A 24,282-nucleotide genomic window follows, 5' to 3' on the forward strand; every position below is an offset into this window, starting at 1 on the left:
AATATTACTTATGAAATGTTAAAGACTTTCCATTGCCCATGACTGGGAGTCAATGGGCATGGAATAGCTTAGGTGGAGTAGGATTGTACATCATTCATTGGCATATATTATCCACCAACCCTGCCTCCAAGTCTGGCGGATATGCAAACAAACATGCTCTGATAATAAATGCCCCATGTTGTAGCTGCTCGCCCCGAGCAATAATTGCTCTGGTAGTGGCATTGTCTACGCGCCGTTTGCCTTTTGGCGTTCTCTGGTCTGACATTGGCCCTAAAAAGGCTGTCTGGTTTAAATCAATCGGATTCAAATACAATGTCATATACAGTATTATCGGAGCATGCTTTTCATGTTCACCACAAGTACGTGTGGTAAATGCAGAATTGATTCCTTGCAAACGTTTTCTGTTTGGTGTTTGAACATTTTAACACCTGTTTTATTACCTGAAATGGTAAAAACCTATTCTTATTTTTTAATGCTTTGATACTAACAAAAGGTCCAATTTTGATTGAGTTCAATTAAAAATATATATATCCTCATTACTTAGTTCAAGAATGAGTGGGTGATTTTCAAGGTTTTTACTTTTCATTGTGGGGCTGCTTTTGTTTCAGCAAGGCGGGGCCTGCTGATCAATTTCCGCAATACTGTACAGACATATACAGTCTACTAGAATAGGTTTTCCCATTTTTGTTCTGGCAACAAACAGGTGTTAAGATGTTACAACACCAAACTGAACTCTTTTGACAAGGAATCATGTCTGTATATGTAATTATCAGACATTATTCCTAGTTAAAAGGTTTCAGTTTGTGTCGTAGCATCTTAACACCTGTTTGTTGCCATAAAAAAAAGGGGAAAACCTATTCTCATATTTTGGTATTGGCAAAGGAGGTCCCATGATAGTCTAATAGTTTTTTTACGTGTTTAAGTTTCTATGAAACTCTTTCAACAAACACCAGGGATTGCAATCACCACATAAAGGATGCAGTCCTATTCTTGGACCTGTCTGAACATCCCCAGCAATTGTCTTGGCAGTTACACATTCAGATTAGAGATCTGCATCTTAGGCTCTGTAAATAAGTTGTCACTCCCCATTGTGGTCAGCATTAAGCCATCCCCGCAGTGTGAAATTCAGAAAATGTTGACGTGGCCGCAGGCTCAGCGCTGTTTCCACTGAGATCCGTGGTGTGAATCCAGGCAGCTACCCGGTGATTAAGCCGGGTTCTCTGGTATAGGGAGTCGATGGTTTCAGCCCGCTCACCAATTGACTGCACAGAAATTAAACATGCCATTGTATCACATTTTATTCTGCAGTTAATTTGGCTATTCCAATTCTGATAATTAAATATACATTGGTTTGACTGTCATGTGATGAATAGTATTGTAATGCGATGAATGTGGCAGGATGGGTAGGAAAGTGCTACTCCCTACTGTTCCCAGCAGAGGTTACTCGAAGGGATTTCAGAGGCAGATCTATGAGATCTGCTTCTGTGGGTCAGTCTCTAACACAAGGGGTTGCACTGTTGTGAAAGAGGTGTACATTTTTATTTGTCTCATGACATGACACTGATGGCCCAGTTGAGACAAAATTGGGGGAGAAGAGAGCAGTAAAAAATGAGCAAATGTAGAAACTTGGGTTAAAATTATTTGGAAAACGAAATAGTGAACAATTATCCAAGGTAAATTCTCAACACTCAACCCTAATATGTTTGTTCGTTGTGTTTGTTTTGAATTTGAGCCAGTCCTGGTGACATCATATCTGTAATCCAGCACTCTGGCGGCAGGTTCACATATCGTAGACGTGTAATTACAACTTCAAAACCCGCAAGGGCTCAAAGTTGCCCAGGAGATGGAAGTACAGAAAGTGGGTTGAACCCATCTATGGATTATCTCTTAATATTTGCTGTCAATATTTTTTTTCCCACAAACAAATTAATGAAAGTGGCCAAACATATCAATATAGGACCCTCGTAAAAAAATACCTGAAAGTCAATTTAACCTTCCTGAATAAATGACATTATTATACACGCTCAGTCCTTATGTTAATCCAGTGCTGGATGAGGGCCTCCCAACATTGTACAGGTCATGGGGGTTCTCTTGCCAAGCACTTCGTAATAGCAGTAGCTTGACAAAGGCTGCAAATAATTATTATAATATAAATATCCAAAGTGTAATACTGTACCGCAATCATGATTTTCAAATTCCTCAGATGTGCTTCAAAACGGAGATGATTTCAACAAACGAATACCCTGGATAAATCAAGTACCGTACATGGAATTTAATTGGTATTAACGAAATGCCCCAACATACTTTCCGAGAACTTGGAATTTAAGAGACTACCACTTAGAGACAAGGTGTGATGAACACCTGTAAGTCAATGTGACTCCTGCAGGAGGCAGTACAGCAGCAGCAGCAGCTTTCTGATCCACCTCTTAGAAGACGTATAACAATTCACTCTCGCAAAAAAGATATACATTTGGTGATATTGCACTGGCAGTCGTGCACAAGCACACGATTATATATATTGTTCCTTTTAGGGCAGTGTTAATCACGTACGTGCTGAGTTTTTGTTTACTTTGCTCCCAGAAGTACGATTATCACGAGTTAAGTTTACATGTTTCAACGCGTGTTGAAGGGAGTCCACACGCGCGCGAGTCATCCTGCCAAGGGGACTTTATTGTGCCGATCAAGACACGCGCTTGTGGCGCACGGACACTGCTGACGACCAGCCTTTAATCCTGCCCCGAGCCTTTCTCTACCCTCACCCCTTTATAAAACACCCACCCCTCCTCCCCTCTCTTTCCTTGCCAATACGTATCTTTTGGGGTTTCCCCTTTAACCCCCTATTCCCTTTGTCACGTCTTCCTTGCCCACTGACCGTCTCTAATTAATGATCTTCCAGGGCGTGGTTCGTTGACCTTTGCGTGACCCCCCCCCCCCCGGCCCGGCACGAGAACTCTGTACATTCTTGATTTGAACTCTGCACATGTATTATTTTCACAATAATTGTAATTGATGGATCATTACACACCAGTTTTTATGAATGCCAACAATACTTTTTTGTACCGCGCCGAAGCTCATCACTCCACAGGGGCCGCCCATAAATGACGTCACGCGATTTTGGACGAATTTTGACCCCCCCCCCCACTGGTCACACGGCGTCACAAAAAGTAAAAACCCCCCCTCAAATATGACGTCACAAAGCTCTGCCCCCCCCCCAAAAAAAACATGCTTCAAATCGCTTTAAACTATTGTCATTGTAGTGCGTATTTAATGTGGCGCTGCAGTCTGTTGTTGTAGGAGAAAACATTTATTAAAACGTCTATTTTATTAAATAGAACGTGTTATCTATATTTATTTAAAGTTGCGCTTTTTGATGTGACGTCACATTTTCAGATCAAATTAAATCCCAATTGCCTCTTACGAGTGATTGCAGCTGAGTCACAATACATCTGGTATTTGCAGCTATATCATGGAACCTTTTTTGCCAGTATCAAAGTATGAAAAATACTTTTTATAAAATAAATAACTTCACGTTCTGTTACGTGCATTGTCTTTGTGCTGTTTGCCTTTTGTCGTTGTTCCCTGGTCTGACACTGGTGACACTCGGTCATAAAGAAGCTTGCGGTCTCTGGTGTAGACCAATCAGTTTCATTTACAATTCCAGATATTATCCGAGCCAAGTACGTGTGGTACTGGTAGGAACCTCCTGGTTTCACCAGCCCACAGGGGATTATTGTGTCCGTCCGTCCGTCGTGCATCCAAAAATGGGAGGGATTGGGCTGAGTGGAGAGGGGAGGGTGGGGAGGGGCTGGGTGGGGAGGGTGGGGCTGGGTGGGGAAGGTGGGGAGGGGCTGGGTGGGGAGGGGCTGGGTGGGGAGGGTGGGGCTGGGTGGGGAGTGGGAGGGGAGGGGCTGGGTGGGAAGGGGAGGGAGGGGCTGGGTGGGGAGGGTGGGAGGGGCTGGTGGGGAGGGTGGGGCTGGGTGGAGGGTGGGAGGGGTGGGGCTGGGTGGGGAGGAAGGGGCTGGTCACCCCCTGGTGCCCTTATAAAACTCAACGTTTAACCTACTCACGCCGGCTTGTGCCCGCCCTCACAGTCGGGCATATTTGCGGAATACACGCCGCCGTTGACCCTGGCCATTGACCGAGCAACCCAACGTTCCTACCAGCTCCCTCCGCAGGAATGTGTTTAATGCAGACTTGATTCCTTGCAAAAGATTTATATTTTGTGTTTGAACATCTTAACACCTGCTTTATTGCCAGAAAGGGTAAAACCTATTCTTATTCTTCATAGACCTGGTGTTTGTTGGTAGTCATTGGCATCTTGCACAAAATGAATTATCATTAAAAACACCTAGCCACGTTTTCTAATCTGTTGTGGCTGAACAGTATCCGAAACATAGCCCCTTCCACTTTGCTTCATCTAACCCCAGGAGCCGTAGGCTTGGCATGTCGACAGCCTATATATGCGACATTAGTGCTCATGGTTTGATTAAATCTGTGTTGCACGTTGCAGAGATTATTGCGTTCATGAGAGGGGAAGAGTGGGACGATTTGCGATCAAGACAACACAGACATGCCTCATTCACCGAAGAAAAATGCAGAAATCCAACACAACCATTCATTCAAAGACAAGTAGCAGTTTATTTGGGGGTGGTTTTATTTTTTGTTACAATAAACGGCATATTGTGTCAGGTCAGCTCATATAAATAAATAGAAATACCTGTTTATCACGTGGCAACACCATGAAAGTGAACACAGCTTAAGGGTTCGTGCAAACTGACACGTCACAGATTCGGTTGGTGTTATCCTGAGATTTGAGATGTTTGTATCAAAGTAGGGTAATTCACAACACCGTGTATGTACATTCATGGCCTCAGTTTGAATATATAGATACAAACCATGGTGGATAGATGCATTAAAATAACATTTCTGTTACATAAACTCATCGATATGGTATATTCATAATCTTGTGAATTATTACAAAATTACAGCACATGGCATAACATTGGAAGGTAGTTCTAAATTCTAAATGTTTGAAGAGTAAAAAAAATGTGCAAAGCTCTGCTTTGGTGACAATTTGGTCAAACACATGCCAAGTATAAAATCAAACACACACCCACACAAACACCCGAGATGCAAACGCACACTGCATGTGAATTATCTTCGAAAATAGTAGAAACCCAAAAATACCGTAGTATGGCAAACCTTTCACGACCTGTATTAACTACACTGAATTCATCAAGAAACCATTTTAAAAAATTGGTCCCTTGCAGGTGTCAACTGTGTAATTTTAAATATCAAGGCAACTTGCCAGCGTGCAAAAATGCACAATTACGTGGTGCATATTTGGATAATTGCCATATAAATCTTTACATAGAGGTATTTTATTAACATGTATTTTTTGTTTTACGTTTTATATCAATTCCCTATTTCTGTACCGATACTTGCTGTCTGTATTGTGATCTATGTAAGTATGATAGTAACCAAGATCTGTACTGTGTAACATCAGTACCGTGGCAGGACACCCATGAAATAGACCCCAAAAGATCATTGGGCCCTTCGTGCTGTAATAAATTAAATCTATCTTTAGAACTTTGGCATGTAAGAAATGGATTTTCCTTATAAAATAAAATCTTAAGTCATTAAATGGCGTATTAATGAGGCAACAATTATGTAATGTCATTAGCCTTAACACCTGTTGCATATATAGCTTTGTTAACGATTTGAAATAGTTTTTTGATTGCATATTAGTACTATTTTAAAACACACTGGTAACATCATATGATTCAATGCTGCCTTCTGTGACAGATAAGATCCACACGAACATGTGCGCAGTGATAGCAGCGCATTCTCCTGTCAAATAGATTAATGAAAAAAGTATTAAATTCCCGTTACCAACGATGGAATCGCAACACTACCCATGAGCATATCCCATCTGATCACAAGCATCACATTCCTTTCCAAAAAAGAGGCAACAATTATTTTTCATTTTTCCATCTTCTGTAATGACCCGTGCCTGGCACAGATACAAGCTGTGCTTTATTGCAACTTAAACAGGACGGGTTTGGTAAAGCAGGTACCGTACCCACAACTCACCCACAGTAAACCCACACCACCCTCGACCAAAACACCTATTTTAAATCATCAGTGTCAATATAGTTTGGTTTTCTACTTGAGAAAATTGTTATACGGGATACCCCAATAACGCATCTGTTGTAGTTGTGTTCAACAGATGAAAACTATATTAACATGGCAATACCCTCCAAAATAGTTTTTTTTGTGGTTAGATCGCTTAAATGTGCCGTTGAACCCGCCGCCACCCGACACAGCTAATTAGTAAGGTTTGTCACGTAAGCAAAACGTGACACTTCATTACTAGTACAGCACACCGGTGTGTTGGAGAGCAAATCCACAACATTTACAATCCGAGTCCGACGTTTTGCCAGTAATGACAACTAGCATCATCAGACGGAAAGCCAGGTTTGTGGAGAAATCCTCCTGTTTCGTATTATAGATATTGGTCGCGAAAGCTGACGTGTTAAATGGCAATACCCAGTGGGGTGAGGAAAACAAAACTTACGTTACACACTCCTCGTAAACACGTGTAGCATTGCAAAACAAGTGATGTACAATCACAAGTAAATGGAAGTGACGGCAGTAAAAAAATACACGACACTACATTGTCTTCTTTGATCGAGTAACTGCGGTTTTCAGTAGTACTCGTGTTCTTATCAAAGTTATCCGTCAAGACATGCAGGTTTTCGCAGTCAATATTACGATTCATAATTAATTTTTGGAGTAGGCTGCGTAATGATTCAGTCAATTATTAGAGTGCAGGGTTTATTGACAAAAATGTGGCCTTAGCCAAAAAAAAAAATAAGTTCACCTCCATTTTGCACTTGGCTTTCTCAGGAAGCAAGGATATTGAAGTTCTTTGGTTCAAATCTGAAAAATTGAATGTTTCCACGAATGGATTTTTGAAAGACCCTTTAAAAAATATTTAATCATCAGAAATGATGGGTGTTACAAATGCTTCTGCTTCAACATCAGATATTGCCAAATGGGCTCCTGCTCATAACATCATCTTACCCAGTGGCATTGGTTCATGAGGACACAGCTTGCCGATGAGAAACCATGCAGTTGATACCAGCCCAAGGCTGTATTATTTCATAAAATGCTGCTTTGTAAAATTAAACTGGAAAGCCCATATGCTAAAAACCTGTTTTCAATTACCCCCCTTTTAAATGGGCTCATAAATCATTTGCCAAGACAGCAGAAAAACTCGAATGAGCACACTTCACAAGTGTCACCTTAAAAGAATGTGTTCTGCAAAAGTTCAAATTATACCAAGCATGCTGTACATTTCACAGCAGTAATCCATATATATACTGTATACAAATCACATCGAGGCTCCCGTAAATCACGCGACTTATCCGTTGGACACTGCCACTCCGAATTATCATCCCCCTGCCGCCCCCGTGAAACCAGACGCTGCACTGTGCAGCGTCGAGGCCCCGAGGTAGTCGCCTCTTCCTCCCCATCTTCATCTTTCCAGACCATTTGGTCACGTTTTTCCATTCGTTTTAATATTTTTTCCATTATTCTCTCTCTCGCTCCCTTCCCCATCCATTACCACCTATCTATGGTCTCCTTTTCCGTGGTGTGGCAATGGTAAAAAGTTGATACAAAATTGATACAAAATGACAACTATATTTATGTTTTAGTATATATAATATAAAGGTGCATACGCGCTTCCACAAATACGGCCAAGATTTTAATGAGTGTAATTGTGCAAAATATCTGTATTGCATTTTCATATCCACAATTCTATGGAATTGATCTTCCAGAAACGGTTTACCACTGTATATATCTTACGAGAGGATGTGGAGGAAGGGGTCAGCAGTTCCCAACCCATGTCCCCGCTATAGTATTTTTTGGCACACGATGGCATACTCGCTGTATTCTCGGTTTATTGCATCCAAAACGCAGTGCATTTTAGGCATGGGTTTGCAATGAAGCGCAGTACCAGGCACACAAAAAAAACCCAATAATTAATTGTTGCTGCCTTTGTAGAATGGGGATATTATTTTTTCGTGAGAAGTTGATCCTTTGTATGTATCGTGGGAAGACAGATTTTCCCCAGGACAGCGATCTCTAGCCTTTTGACAAAAAAAAAAAGTTTCGTTTCAGACATGTTTGGATTCCAGTGAGACCATTTTACAAAGCTTAAACATAAACAAGTATATCCTTTGCAGATTCACCATCTAATGCGTGAAAGCCGGAGTGACCCCTCGAAAACAGACGCTCTTTGGTATTTGCAGGAATTAAAATATTCCATTAAACAGTGTTTCATGACGGTACAGTATATCGAGGTGAAAATTACTGGCACAAAATGATTAACAACGATCAACTGTTCAACATCTCTACAAAAGCTTATTTCGTGTTGGTGCAAGCATTATGCTCCGCAATAATAACGGAGTGGAGGCCAAGGAACGGTACGCATCCAAGAGTACGTCGACGAGGAGATGGAGTTTAAACCAGTTCATGTGCAGGTGTTCGAGAACGACGCATCGCAGGATTTTGAGAAGTGGAAGTGGCTTGGGAAGGCCTTTATCTGGCCGTGGATTGACCGTAGCCGATTACAAATGCTATGCACATAATTCCACGACAAAACGTAGTTATGGATGTAAAATGTTACAATGATGCAAATTATTTTAGGCACGGTGTAATAGCATAGGATCTCACAACTAACATGCAGATTCTGTATCTAGTTGTCTTGATATGGAGCTACAAGTCAAGTTATTCTGTACAAATGAGACCAGGTCACCAATGTATGGGTAAAGTCCTTGACATGGTGACGGTGATGATGCTATGAACTACTTCTCCCAATACTGCACCAATCACAGTCTTCAACATGCGCCAGACAAAATCTCATGTGCTCACTTAATATGTTACGCAGGTGAATATTCAAAGTCAAGTCACAAATGAGCACTGGTAATCTTGAGCCAGTGGTGGATATTCCACATTGCCATGGTAGAGACCATTCCACGTGGAGGATAGTCACTGCCGACCTCCCACATGGTACTCACTTTAAACTTGACCACATGATTACACATCCACAAATGTACATGTGCACACTGATACAGAATACAAACACATACAATACACATACACTCAACTTGTATACATGTATAAGGGTGTGTCAATATAAGTGTATAGTAAATGTGTGAACATATATAAAGACAACAATCCCACCATTTAGCTTTTGAAGAGTTAGGGCCAGTGGCTGCTTGTGAGCACCTATTGGCATTAGCACCACACTTGTCAGGTGGACAGAGGGGGCCTCATTTAATTCCTTGCGCCAGGGCCCAAACGAACCACGCCACAACGTCGCTGTGTACACGCGCGACATTACTACGACCCACATGCCCCTGACACTTCAGAACCTGAAAAGGGGTTACACGACTGCATTTCCTACGTGCTCATTTCAAACAATGCCCACTTGTGCTCCGTTTAATTTTTACTGCAAATAAATATCCCACGTGCGGACTTATAAGGACGGTCACGCGTGCCACCGAGCGAGCAGCACGGGGGCGAGTGCGGCGGCGGTAGCGGCAGCGAGTGGGAAGAGGGGGTGGCAAGGCCTGGCGGCAGCGGCGGCCGCCTTGCCGTCCTTGGCGATCACCGCCGGCACCGCGTTCGACTGCGTCAGCATGAGGTCGAACGTTGTAGCCGCGTAGCTTTCCGTGCCGTCCTCCAGCAGCAGCGACACCGAGAACGGCTGGAAGCCGTTGGCGGTCACCTGGCACGGGTATTGTGGGGCAAAAGGGTGGTGGGTGAAGTGAGGGCTGTTTTCATATTAAGTGAAAACCAGCGTTAAGGTTATTGAGATTATTTTTGATGCTACAAATTTAAATATTTCCCGATTGCGAATTTAAAATCAGGCGAAAAAACTTGTTTAAAAAATAACATCGTGAGGTCAATTAGAGAGATATATAAGTTATCAAATTTGCTTTAAAATATTTGGCAGTTTGCATGCTGCAACACGAGCTCTGCATTTTACAGCTCATCAGCAGGCTTGAGTGGGCTCAACACTGGCCGCGACCTTAAAAGGCTTCTGTGGCCTTTGTGGCTCCTGACCTTGAGAACCCCCACGACTGGCTTAAACTGCACCATTGGAACCTCATTTGCCAGTAAAAATATAATTGTTTTTTTACCCTTCTATCTGGCAACAAAACTGACACCGTTTTTACAAGGAGTCATGTGCACTGTCCTTGTGACAGTGCACAATATCAGAGTTATGTTTTTTGTTTGCATTATGACTGCAGGTATTGTGGTCTATGTAAACATGACTCCTTGTAAAAAAGGTGTCAGTTTTGTTGCCAGATAGAAGGGTAAAAAACCAATTATGGCTTAAACTGCTCAGCCGGCTGGCGCGTGGGCCCGTGAGTGTGCGTTCACCTGCAGGGTGTACTGGCCAGGCAACAGCAGGCGGTAGTACTCCCCGTCCGCGGTCGTGTTGAAGGGGAGGATGTTGGCGCGTCCAACCACGTGCACCTGGGCATTGGCCACCCCGTTGCCATTACTGTCGAGCACGCGACCTTTGACCCCTGCGTACAAGGAGAGAGCCACGTGCAAATTTAATGGTCCCATTTTTTTTAGGCACTTCGCCAGGAAATGGCTCCCTGGAGGCCTCAAACTTCTCAGGTTTCTATATTAAGTGAAACCACCTGGAACTTGTGACTTATTGACCGGTGTGGTGATGTATGGTTAAACAATCCTCAACCGACGCTGCGTGGGCAGGTCTTTAAATGTCAGTGGACTGACAAAGGGCTGTAAATTTATATATATTTTTTACAGACCAGCCTGGTTTAATGCTTAGCACGCTGCACTTGCAATCCAGAAGTCGCAAGTTCAATCTCCTGTCAAGGCAGTTGCAAACCATGGCCAAGTTTCATAACTACACCCGTGCCTCTGTTCACGTAGCAGCACCAACGGTTCGCGACAGTCGCGGTGGGGTAAAGTGTGGGTAACTCCCTCCCTCAAATACGTCTGTGGCCAGTGGGGAAGAGGACGCAAAAAATTATCTCGGGTGCTCCTTCGAGTGTAGGGCCATTCCTCCAGCAGTGGCATGAGCAAGCAGTTGCAAGGGTGTAGTTTTACCATAGTTTTATATATATATAGTTTACTACGCTCAGCGAGGCTAAAGAGTGGAAATCATTGTCGCTGCCACCTCGTACCCAGGTGTGCTTGCTTGATGTAGGCGAGGAGGGCAGCGCGGTTCTCCTGCCACAGGTCCGGCAGGCTGCTCGCAGGAGGGAACTTACAGCAGCTCACCTCCAGTGTCACCTCCAGGCACTGGCCCCACACGTAGCTGTAGTCCTGCATGCCGCCTACGTCCCCACCACACATGGAAGTTACAACAACCCATCCGCGGGGGGGGGGGGGGGGGGCGGGTTTAGGGGGGATTGGGAGGCGGGGGTATTTAAGAAACTTGCACATGGTTTCAAGTTCCTCCCAGGGAGAATCGAACCAGCGAGCTCTGGATTGCAAGGCCAGCGTGCTAACCCATTACATCACAGCAAAAATCTCCACTAAGCAAAAACCTTTACTGAAAACAGAATAAGCGGCCAAAGTTGCTTGTAGGGCAGAAGTGGCCATATTATGCCATGAGAGCTTCTTTTTGTTCGTGACAGATTGCTACCTGGCCAGGAAACACATAACACATTCTTGTCGGGATATAAATAGCGGACAGGTTTTACAAGTAAACTGCTGGCAATTCAACTGACGCATGATAGCCTTCTCAAATGTAAAACGACTGTTTACATTCATCCAGAAATGTTATGGTCCAGACTTTGATACTATAAATGTCTTTGTTAAGTTCAAAGTTTTTTTGGGGGTTTGGGTTAGATCGAGTAAATATATGTGTCGTTAAAACCCGCCACCACCTGACACAGCCAACTAGTAAGGGTTGTCACGTAAACAGAACGTGGACAATTCGTAACTCGTACAGCACGCCGATGTGTTGGAGAGCCAAGCCACAACATTTATATATTTACGTGATCTAACCCAAAAAAACCCCTCTATTATGAATATTATAGGTCGCGAAAGCCTACGTCTTAAAGTTCAAAGTTCACTGGAATGTGAGGCAATAACAATTCGTTTTTGGCACTTAATAATGTGGTCAGCTTTTGCTAGGTCTCAAAACCATTTTAAGAGGGTTTGGCTTCGCATTCTTGGCTCATGCGTTATTAATATATTCACGTGCGAGAGCAAACAAGAGTACGCAGATAAAACTCACACTTCCACAAAGATGGTTCATATAACCTCAACGACTAGCCACATCATAGCCTTGCAAAGTAGCCGTCAAATGTAACGATCTCTGCGTGAACTACCAACTCGGTCTCCCAGGCACCACACTGCAAGCGTGTGGCATGACGCTCTGCACACGCAGCTGATACACAAGCGGCTGCCTATGACCAAATCACTTGGAATGCACTCCGTCTCGTCATACTGTACAAGCTAAGCAGAATTTGGAGCCTGTATAGTGCTTGTATGGGCGACCGTCAACGCGGGGCTGCGGAACCAAGTGGTGGGCGGCGGGAGGCAGTGCGGAAAAAGCCGTTGTTGTGCTGCACTTCTATGCCACCTGCATTCGCCACCCGCACTGACCAGTGCGGCTAAGTACGGGCAAAGTAACCTGCGTGACACACTTGGCAGCGTGGGGGAGCTCCTCATCCAGCAGTGGATTAACAAAAAGTGCTGTACTCGTACAAAAAAGCGACGACGTTACCTACGCCGGGACCCAAATGGACGCGTGTGGTGCCAGGAACTGGGGTGCAGTGGCCGGGATGTGTGGGTTACGGGGATGGATGGGAGTGGCCGTGGCTGCGACTCCGTACCGCTGAGCGGGTACCAGTTGGCACCGTTGGTGATGCCTCCGGGGAAGTTGAATCCACACTGGTTGCCCAGGTACATGGAGCCGTGCTTGGACGCGTAGACCGTCGCCACCCTCACAAACACGTCGTTGTCCGGGGACGCGCTGTACGAATTAGCGCTGCCTGCTCGCGACGCCACACATCCACGCACACACGCATCGCACGTGTGAACAAAGACAAAAGTTCCCCGCCGTTCAACCTTTATGGACTCTTGGGGCAGGTACTGTTAGCAAGCACCTATTAAGGTCGGCATGGCGTGAGAGGAGGCGATGTGGCCAGCACCGCGTCTGGCCACCGTTGTCTCCCCGGATGGCTTTGTCTCCCACAACAGGTATTGATTTAATGCCAAGTCGACCTGAGGGGATGGCTAGGACCGGTTGAGATGTATGCCACTGATATTAAGCGTGTCTGGGAATCGAACTCAGGTAGCCGGGTTCACAGCAAGTGGCGCTAACTATTGTGCCACCTCTCACCACAAACGCATGCACACAGACAAAAGATGAACATTACCTGGATAGCAGTAGGTGCTGATAGCGAAGATTGAGGTCTATTGCCAGTCAAAACTGCTGTCCGCATTAGGGTTGCTGGCAGAGCTATGGTTAGTATTTGGATTAAAGCTAGTGTCAGGATGAATGCCAGGGCGAGGGCTGGTTTAAGATTTGGGCCATGTCAGGATCCCAGCTTTGTGCCAGTGCCGCCCAGCAAAAGGTTAGGATTGGGGTTAGATTCAGGGTTAGGATTGGGATTAGGGATTAGGATTGGGGTTCGGGTTAGGGTCAGATTTACGATCAGGGTTAGGATTGGGGTTAGGACCAGGGTTACGGTCGAACCTGTGAGCTGGCAGGCTGCCACGTGTGTGTGTGTGAATGTGGAGCTGAGTGGACTTGCCGAAGACCGGTACCAGCGGTGTCAAGATCGGTCTCTATGGGCAAAGCTCGTGAAGGACACTACTGGTCAGTTGGAGGTAGTCGCCCTCCAACAACAACGGAGGGCAGAGAAGCGACGCTCACAACAACGAGCGGAGCGCCGGGCAGCTAAATACAGCGAGTCGGCACAGTAGGGGGCACAGCTAGTCCATCTGCCAGTTATCTCAGGTTGGTCAACCCATGGCACCTGAGTCTGTCAAATGGCGGGTATTGGTATGGGTAGTGGTGGCATAATGGTGAGAGCACTATGCTACGAATCTGGCGATCCGGGTTCGATTCCCGCTCACAGTCAACACCAGTGACAATTATCTGAACCGGTTCTGGCCCTCCCCTAGGTCGACTTAGCCTTAAATGATAGAACCAGTGCATTTCCTGGTGTGGTGTGTAAACATCAGTACTGGGGAGAAAAAGGCGGTCGGCGGGCATGATATTGGCCACCCACCCCCGTGTGCTGCGCCGGCCTTCATAGGTGCTACTCACTAACAGCACTTGCCCCAACATTCTGTTAAGGCTACATGGGGGATCTTCGTCTTTGTGTGTGTGTCCCGTGACTTCCTGCTAGCGGGCGTTCAACACTTCACGTGACCTTAAAAGGCCTTAAAGGGCACATAGCACGGCACAAGCACCGCAGTCATGTCACCGCCACTTAGCGGGCGAATGGCAGTTGATGTTGTTATTGAGCGTGCGCGACACACTGGACCTACCAGCGCTAAGGTTGTCGTAGGGGTAGCTAGCGACGACGGCGCCGCCGTGGAGACCGCCCGACAGCACGAACGGCTCGCTCAGCGCCCACTGCATGGCGGCCACCGTCTCCGGCTGCCGGGGAGCCGAGCTCGGCAGGCTCAGCGGATCCGGGAAGTCTCGGTTTAGGTCTTTCCCGTTGGAGTTATACCTTTGGCAAGGCGAGGATAATATAATGAATCACCTTTTCTGTGAGAGCCAGTGCATTTCTTATCAACATTTCTAAATATGGTCTGTCATCTCTGCTCTGCACAGTAGGGGTTAGCACTTTCCCGCATATCCCACTACAGAGGGCAATGTTTGCTGCATGACAAACCATTTTTTTAAATTCTCAGAGATTGAAACTAATTTGATTCAAGTAGGCTACTCAGGAATTTGGGCAAATCGAGTTCAGGATCAAATTTAATATCACCGGGTATATTATTGGTGCAATTAATTGATGATGAGAACGAGACCATCAGCGCATTACAGTTTAGGATCCGGTCTAATCAAAGACGGCTGCCTGGATTGAAACGCAAGATTCTCGGAGCCATGATCTGCTGAGCCACCTGGCCCCCGCGACTGTTGATATTTGCTACTATTACATCATATATATATGCAAAATAATAATTATAATTTACAGCTCTGGGTCTATCCACACTGCTGCGTGCGGGTCTCCCCACGCCATGTGGGTGGTTGTCTGACTATACTTCACCATGCTGGTCGGTGTGAGTTGATGAAGGTGGGGACGCATGCATATGCATTGTTTCTTCATCTTCCCTGTTTCTATCATTATTATTACCGATTACAACAAGATGTAACCTCGCGCTCCTCAGGCCAGGCCCTGCTCGCTTAACCTAGAATTTGTCATTCTACGCTGGGCGGTAGCAGGGGCCTTTGTGAGTGTGGCGCCTGAGATGTGGAACTTTCTTCTGCCGGTCCTCAGATTGGCTCCGAGCACCGCACAGTTCGGGGAAACTCTGCAAGACTAATTTTTTTCTTGGAGCATTTCCTCGAGTATGTCCCCCTCATTTTAATATATGTGTCTTGATTTTATAGGTAGGACTACCTTCATTTAATTTATACTGTAAAGTATTTCGATGTCCTCTTTAGTTGGGGCGAGTTCTTACTAAAAAAAATTCACAAATGAATGAATGAACGAAGGAGCGAGCGGCTGACCTCCCGATGATACTGTCACAGTCTCCATTCCTAGAGCTGGCAAATCCGTCGGGGTTGAGGCTGGGCAGGAGGTGGATGCGCACGGTGTCCACCAGCCGCGTCACTTCCTCCTCGTGGCCGTATCCCTCCACCAGCGCGTCCAGCAGGAAGAGCAGCAGCTCGCGACTCACAACCTGAGGGAAAATATAATTTACAAACAAGTGTTGGATATAACCATGCATAGGCATGGATTGTGCAATGCTTTCCGACAAGTGGTTTTCTCAGCAAGCTTGTAATTATCCGTACTGAAGCTGATGGGCAGCTTCGGGGAAAAACGCATTTTGCGTATTTGTAAACAGTCCTTTTCGCTCTGGTGTTTCTCCGTGTTCCAAAAGAGTCGGTCGCGAATTGCAAAACGCAGAGTGCCTTCGTGATAGCCCTTCCGCTATTAGAACGGCGCGAAATACGAAATGTACTGGACAATCATCATTATGGCTTTGGCTAATCGATCAACAGCAGTGGTATAACCGAGAACAAATTGGAAGAAAATTGACGTTGGGGCAGTGTTTTTGTGCTGGACACCGTGCTCATTGTGAAAAGTGGCACAAACAAGTGAGGGCATTTGAGACCTCAAACCTTGAGGCTCGTGCTCATATCTATAAATAGACAGCGGTGTCTCCCTTTTGGTCCCAGACCAAAGGTAAAGTTTAACAGTGGCCAGTCAGCGGACAATTCTCAGTGGGCCCTTTGTAACTTGCCAAGGAGGCTATAATGGGATGCTTGTGGTGTTCTATAAACGTTTGCAGAGAAGACATGGGAAGATGACACCAGCTGAAACTTGATTCCCGAAAGAGTGGGTCTTCACAGGCCACCGAATCTGGAAACTTGCCGATCAGCAGGCAACAAGCCACGTCAAATCGTATCAACTGGCTACGGAAGGTGGAACCTCGTTTTTTCCTTTCCCACAAACGGAAAGCAAAAACACCCAAATGCGACTGCGGCGCAGTACTGCAGAGACGAGCGGAGCACACCGTGAGCTGACGCCCACTGACAGTGTTCTCCAAGGACACGCGTGGTGTACGCTTGACGTCCTCCGAAGACAGGATTTACAACCTCGACTTATTGATTTACTTTATTTCCACTGTTTTATTCACAAGGTAAATCCTGCTGAGCTATAGTGTATAGCTCTTTTTCAGAAGCGACCTGGCCACACACGATAGCTCAATGAAGTGGCTTATCACACGGTAATTTATAGCAGCTAAATCATCTCAACGCATGATTCTAAATGTGGAGGGAAAAATCGGAGGACCCGGAGAAAACTTCACATGATGAAGGGTAGAGACATGCAAACTCCAAATATACAACAGGCGTCAGGGTCGGGATCAAACCCACAACCTCCTGTATACCAGGCGAGGGAGATAACATCCTAACACATTCAGAGGGCATGGGGTGATTGGTGAGGAATTCAAGTTTAAATTCTGCTACCAAATGCCTCTCGTCAAGAAAATTTAGAATTATATATACCTAATGTTTCTGTCCAGGATATATTGAGATGTGGCTACATATAGTTCCGATCAATTTAAAATTATAGTTGTGTATAAAAGATACACGAGTTGCCATTTCGCCTTCTTTCCACACCTGTCACTCGACACATCCCATTGGTTGAATACAAGCAAAGTATTACTTTGCGTTATCTATATTCGAGAGGTCATCTTGACTGCCAAGGTCTGCGCTTACAGTCCAATGCCACTTAGAATAAGACGCCAAGGGTGTGGATACCGGTTTCACCACGTTATAAATGGTCCTCCCCTTCTAGGTGGTGGGCCCATTTTTATCCCAGAATCGCCTCTGTACAGCAAAGGACACAAGAGGGAAGACGCGTAGCCTCGTGCCGCCAAATGTTAACTAGCTGTTTAATGCTTTGTCGTCTTCACGGTTTGTGAGCACTTAATTTTTTTTGTATCGTACACTTTCAGATATGCGTATGCGGCCGTCTGGAACGCTCTTCCGTCCGCTATTAGGAAGCCGCTGGAGCTATGCACTTTTAAATCTGCAATGAAAACGAATTTCTTTCGAACTGCTTGTGTTTAGTTTGTTGTCCTACCCCCGCACCTCCAATTAGCACAGTTGGCTACGTACAGTGCGAAAGAAGTTCAACATACATCGAAGTCCAGCAGCAACGTGTGTGTATAGATTTTCCTCACCCGTAAGTGCGTGCTATTGTGTCACCAAGGCGTGGATAGAACTCACCTCGTTTCCGTGGATGTTGCCCACATATCTGAACTCCGGAATGCCGATGGTGTGTTTTTGTGGGTGTTTCCCGATCGCAATGACCCACAGAGTCACCCCTGTTGGGAACAAATGGATGCTAAAATCATCTTGAAATAATGATGATTATGACAGTATTGGAAAATAGCGGTGATGATAAATGTCAAAGAGATGATGACGAAAATGATAAGGAAGATGAAGATAACGATGTTGCTGATGCTGAAGATACTGAACATGACTAAAAATAATGATTACAAAAGTAACTATGCATTATGCGAATAATCATTTGTTTTTACAAATAATCTAAATAAAATAGTATGGTAAGACGTGTTTAAGTGTCAACTACATAAAAAGTGCACAAAAAAAACAAATTATTTGAAACTGAATAAAAATCAAATACATTACAATAATAAAAAAATTATGATAATGACAGTTAATGTGGCTGATGATGACAGTCGCCAAAGACAACAATGATGACCAAGGATGACGGTGACGATGGCATCGTAGAAGATGACAGCTGCCATGTATGGTATCGACCAACGATGAGGACGATGATGATGGTGAAGACGACCAAACGATGATGACGAGGATAATTGGAGCGGGCAGCTAAAACTACGTTAGCTGTCGACGGGGCCGCACGTGTCTCACCTTGCGAGGACCTGCCGATGTTGTACACGTGGGTGATGTTGGGGAATTTTCCGTTGACCTCCTTTAGGTAACGCTCGATGTCTGCGTTACTGCGGTAGCCAGAGTCCAGGGAGGCGCACAGGGCGCAGAGCAGCAGCAGCAGCAGCAGAACGCTTCCAGCCGGCACGCTCGCAGGCGACGACGCCATCATCGGTCAGTCAGCACTGTGCAGAGCCACGCACAAACACCGCCTTGTTGTGAAAACCCAACGCATAACATCCCTGGGTGTGATCTTCCACGAAGCTGCTCATGGTCCACCCCCCCTAAACCGCATCCACTGCACCAACCATGACAGTAGATGCGGATACCTGATGCACAGTGTACGACTGTGGTCATTCAGAACAGATAGTACAATGTATCACGACGCCATGCCCTATCCATAAATATATGAAGAAGACATCACAGCGATACACTACTCCGCTGCTCCTGATGCGGTTATCTGGCTTGACCACCTGAATGTGAAATTGTAGTTGTTACTCTGCATCGACATCAGCCATACGAACGAAGAGCCACGAACGGCATGCGATGACGTGAGCCAAGAATGTTCAGCTGAGATGATTACCGGTAGTTTAAAACAGCACAAAATAGCGAAAACCTGAAAATTCTGTAAAATTCTCGACATTTTCTTGCTACGCGATAGACCCGCACCGATCTTCTAATCGACAATTAGAAACCAGTTCCGTATGTTAAGACGATGTATCAATCGGTGGTGGGAGAGATCACTTGTAACGTTTGTACTTTGATAGACAGGTGGCACTGAACGTTAAAACGCAGAGGGAAATGTGGGGAAAAGGGGTCACACTCAGAGCAGGACGCCCACGCCCACCAACAACAATACTTACAGGGGTCAAGTTGGGAAATAAACACACGTGATCATATTTTCACGAGCGTTTGCTTATTATGAAACACGACGCCGCAGAACACACCTGGAAAAGTGCAGGACTTGTATAACACACTGCGCAGGTGTTGTATTATGCTGTGTCCTGTTAGTGTTGTATTTTTAAATATGAATTTCAACGTCTCCTTACACAGGCCGATGATAAGGACAGATAAATGAGTATTGCGTATCCATACCAGCGGCATTCATTTACCAATAATCTCCCATGCCCGATTATTTTTCTGGGTCTGTCAACACGTTGGGAGTAATCGTACATATGACGTGAATTAGAAGTCACAATCCGTAGCAAAGTTTGTACGTAGTATTTTTTGTTGGGATACTAATTAAGAGTTCCTGGTAAAAATGCATTTCTTTTGTTAAATAGTCGTTTCAAGCATTGGACTTGTATGTGTCACTTGTAGGCCTTGTTTGATTTGAAAACGGGAAATTTAACATTTAAACAAATAAGTTATTAAACACCCCTAGCTATACAGTACATGGCAATCATATTTCACATCACAATGAACTAACCCACGTTCCGATTCCTGCTGGTACAAACGAACCGCAAAGTGGCTCCTGAAACAGGAAGTAACTTCACATTAACACGTCGGCTTTCGCGACCAATGTTATTCATAATAAAGTTGTTTTTTAGTTAGATCGCGTAAGTATAAATGTGTCGTAACCCTCCACCACCCGTAAGGTTTGTCATGTAAACAACGTGCCATTTAGTTTACTACTTCAGCCCACCGGTGTGTTAATGTCATCTTGCTCTGTTTAAGACCGAAAGCGAAAAAGGCATTAAAATATAAGAGAACACGTGAACCAAATTGAAAGACCAAAACACATTGAAATACATATCCCACACATGAACTGGTAAATTGAAGACTGCAACAAAACTCCAGCCTGCGATTCAAACGACACAACTTAAAACAAAAACAAGCGAGTTACAACTACATCGGGGGCTCGTGACCTCGGCAAAACACAACTGGCTCTTATCAATGCAACAATCCAATTATTCCGACCAAAAAGCCACCCATCAATTCCTCAGCAGTGACCACAACTGACGGCGAATATTAAACTCACCGCGCCGCCACCACCACTCGGACCCATCAGTCCAGCCGGTCAGCTGTCACATGGGCGATGTGAACGCGCAAATGAGCATCGTCAGGGGTTGCGCAAACACTGGACATTTGTGTGGTGCGCGTAGGACGTGGGTCTGCGTCACTCTTGTACAAAGTCTCATTGAGCAAGACGCGGTGGGGGGGGGGGGGGCCTAAGCCACTCGCCGTCTTCACTCGTCGGTGTCAGCGTTGGGGCGATGACACAATCGCTTCTGGCCCCGCAGGGGATGTGAAAAATCATTCGAAGGTTGTTTGGGTTACGTGATTTGAGTTGTGGTGCGGCGCAAAGCAATTAGCATTGCCTCAAATGGTACCGGTGGTTTACGTGGTACATTAAATACAAAACTCCACACGCACAACTCGTTTTTCTGTGCTATATACAGAACCCCTCTTATCCGTTGTGATATGGCGAGCCGTAATCGACGATCCTATGACACGCAAATTTACTACGCTCATGCGCGACAAAAAACGCGGATGATTGGCGTAATTTGCCGCGCGGCGACTCTTACCCATGAAAAATATTGCAGGTAATGGGATGCCGTTCCATGGCAAAGTTGCCCAAAATAAGAAAATTAGGACCGCGCGTAATTGGAGTGTTTGCAGCATTCATGGATAATAGTTTAATATTAATTTGAACTGGTAAAGCACACAGTGTTCGCTCACTCTCGAAGACAGAGAACGACTCGGAGGGCCGAGGATGAACCACAGGCGAGTGGGAAAGGCAGCCACATGGTGAGCCCGTACTAAATTCCACCACCCCCAGCTCTGCAGTCCACGATATACTAGGGTGGTCTGCCAATTAATGAGTGTTAACAAAATGTGACATCTCAAGACGCTGGACAGAAAGAGTGGGCATATTTTCTTGAGAGAGTCAGTCATGTGCAGAGAAAAAATGGATGTCCAATGTAAAGGAATAGAAATAGTACATCCGACAGACTTGACATGGGCATCATGCATCATCAATTATACAATGATGCTGTCAAGATAAGTGGCAAGTAAAGAATCCTAATGGTGGGGTTTTTTTTCCGGTCAGTCAACAATTTAGCCATTCAAGTGCCATACGGCCAATGACGAGTGAGAAAAGTGGTGCTGTTGAAAAAAAATACCAAAGCACTCGCTGAAAAGCCAGCGAGTCCTTTTAATGCCTCCATCTACACCTGTGGGGAAGATGCTACCTGTGCAGAATGTCGTCAACTATGTTGGCACCGACACGAACAAAATAAGAAACGAGTCAGAATCAACGAGAATAGCTACTCAAACGAGCAATGTGGGGGGGGGGGGGGGGGGGGGGAGTGCCCGATTTCAGCCGTGGTGGCATTTCCACATTCCAATGACAGGGGCCAATCCTCTCCACATGAGGACTAGGCGTGGATGTTGAACTTACACTATGGGGACCTCATTTGCCAGTAAAAATATGATAATTGGTTCTTTACCCTTCTATCTGGCAACAAAACTGACACCTTTTTGCAAGGAGTCATGTTTGCATAGACCGCAATACCTGCAGTCATAATACAAACAAAAGAACATAACTCTGATAATGTGCACTGTCCTTGAAGTTGATTGGTCCACACCCGAGACAGCTTTCCTTCGAGCCTAGTCTCATATGGGTTGGACCAGATGACGCCAAAAGGCGCACAACTCAAGGACAATGCACCATCAGAGTATGAGAGCTCGGGGCAAGCATCTACACTATGGGGACCTCAGTTGCCAGATAGAAGGGTAAAGAACCAATTATCACGATGTTGAACTTCTTGTGTTGCCAACCATGATAATTGGAGGGTGCACGGGAATGACAACTAAACACAAAAAAACAGTTACAAATAAATGAGTTGTCAATTTAGTGACTTCTGTTCACTTCCCAATAATGCGGTAGTCATTGAATTGATGCTGGAGCGGTGCTGGGCTGAATCAACCCCTTGGACGAGGCTTAAACTCAAAAGAATCCACACCGAGCACTAACCAGTTACATCCAGTATTATTGTACTAATCTATTTGTCGTAACAAGCGACCAACAGAAATCAGTCACACACACACAGTTTGATATCCATCTCAAAAACTGCTGATTTTGTCCATGCGGAGATATCAATCTCAGTCGTATTTTTTTCCACGTGGAGTACACGCACACGTGCACACGCATTGTGCTGTGGCCTGAAGGGATAACTGAAGTACCATTGTATTCAGATTGACTGCTGATCTGATGGCATTAATGAGGATTATCTGTTTATTATAGGTCCTGCTTATTTCATCAGCCACACCTGGATTGTGCAAATTTTTTTTTATCTTGTGCTAGATTATGATGCAGTTGTTTTTAAGTACGGTGTGCCAGCTGCTTGAATGAAAAGCATAAAAGCAAAATCCAGACGAGCCTAAGGGCGAACGATTATCAGCCAAGGGAGGGAACGCGCCTGAAAGGATGGCGATAACGGAGACGGAGCAACGAAATCAGCTCCGTTACTTGATACAGCTATCGTGCTGTGACGGTTCCACCTGAAGACGGAAGCTTGTGTTGCCTCCGAAACGTCGTGATTTTAATTTTATTTTACTTTTTATTAATTTTTATTTTTTACCTACGTGACTTTACCGAAAAAACCTAAGAATATGAATCCTTGCAGTCACGAAAGCTTCAAATCTAGAATCAGTATTACCCCCTTTACACATTGCTTTGAAACCTGGGAAATTACAAAAAAAGGAACGAGTGCTGAAAATTACGCAAAAAAGCACGGCGAGATGCATTCGCGGAATTAAACTGAAGAGACAGAAAGAGGAACGCATGCATCAGACATTGTACGCAAGTAATAAAGACGTCATATTGGGAAAATATGGTGTGAATAACAGGAAGTGGGCATGCACAAGGCACGTCACTGGAAAGGATGATGGGTTGTTGGTCGAGACCAACGACGGATTATCAGCCAAGGGAGGGAACATTCCTGAAAGGATGGCGATAACGGAGACGGAGCAACGAAATCATCTCCGTTGACGGTGCTTGGTGGATTGTTGCATCGTGAGAGGGCTGGTGAATAAAAAAAATACTGCACTGCAGTGAAATCATGTTAGCAATAATGGAAGAGAGTAGTGTACTGCTCCTTTTCCATTTCCTACTTAAACAAAAATGTGTGAAGGCAACACGTAATATAAATAAAGGGCACTTCAAGTGCTCCAAGCAGTTGGTAAACTTCACTCTCAAATATCAATGGCACTTTTTAGCGGAAAGGACTTGCTTTTATGAATGTCTGGGGAAAAGCTATAGACCACGTCTTGTCGACACACACATGGTGGCCTGAAACCTAGTCTCCTGCAAGTAACTTTCAAGTTGCTATTATAGCAAGAGTAAAATACTCAACAGAAGAAGCCCATTTCTGGTTCTCAGCCATTGGTGTAAAATTCCACATTCCCATAAGTGGGGGTTCCTTTTCTCCATCATCATCATCAGCAATGGGCTCGATCCACTGCTGGATGTAGGCACCCCTAAGCTGTCACCATCTCTGAAAGTCTGTTGATGCCACAATCGAGCCAGCACCGGCACGCTACCCGAATTCATCGCTGCATCTCTGCGGTGATGTTGTTAACTTCCCACAAAAGCGTACCCTTTT

At 45.1% G+C, this 24,282-nt stretch overlaps 1 protein-coding gene across 2 annotated transcripts in view; it reads right to left on the reverse strand.

Annotated features, from left to right (window-relative positions):
* Nucleotides 1-4,633: 4,633 nt before the first annotated feature.
* The window catches only part of LOC133351600 (carboxypeptidase M-like), a 32,220-nt gene continuing 12,571 nt past the window's right edge, over nucleotides 4,634-24,282 (reverse strand). The window contains exons 1-9 of one of the 2 annotated variants that reach the window (XM_061566919.1): nucleotides 20,655-20,799; nucleotides 18,656-18,858; nucleotides 17,990-18,087; nucleotides 15,761-15,933; nucleotides 14,566-14,753; nucleotides 12,900-13,058; nucleotides 11,238-11,390; nucleotides 10,459-10,607; nucleotides 4,634-9,799 (exon numbers count right to left, since the gene is read on the reverse strand). In XM_061566919.1, coding sequence (XP_061422903.1) covers nucleotides 9,560-9,799; nucleotides 10,459-10,607; nucleotides 11,238-11,390; nucleotides 12,900-13,058; nucleotides 14,566-14,753; nucleotides 15,761-15,933; nucleotides 17,990-18,087; nucleotides 18,656-18,845 — 1,350 coding nt within the window. In that variant the 5' untranslated portion in view covers nucleotides 18,846-18,858; nucleotides 20,655-20,799 and the 3' untranslated portion in view covers nucleotides 4,634-9,559. Of the gene's footprint in view, nucleotides 9,800-10,458; nucleotides 10,608-11,237; nucleotides 11,391-12,899; nucleotides 13,059-14,565; nucleotides 14,754-15,760; nucleotides 15,934-17,989; nucleotides 18,088-18,655; nucleotides 18,859-20,654; nucleotides 20,800-24,282 lie in introns of those variants that run through there. The other variant, XM_061566920.1, reaches the window with a different exon arrangement.

This window comes from Lethenteron reissneri, chromosome 38 (assembly GCF_015708825.2).
Source record: "Lethenteron reissneri isolate LAM-NWPU_2019-01 chromosome 38, ASM1570882v1, whole genome shotgun sequence".
Lineage (NCBI taxonomy): Eukaryota > Metazoa > Chordata > Hyperoartia > Petromyzontiformes > Petromyzontidae > Lethenteron > Lethenteron reissneri.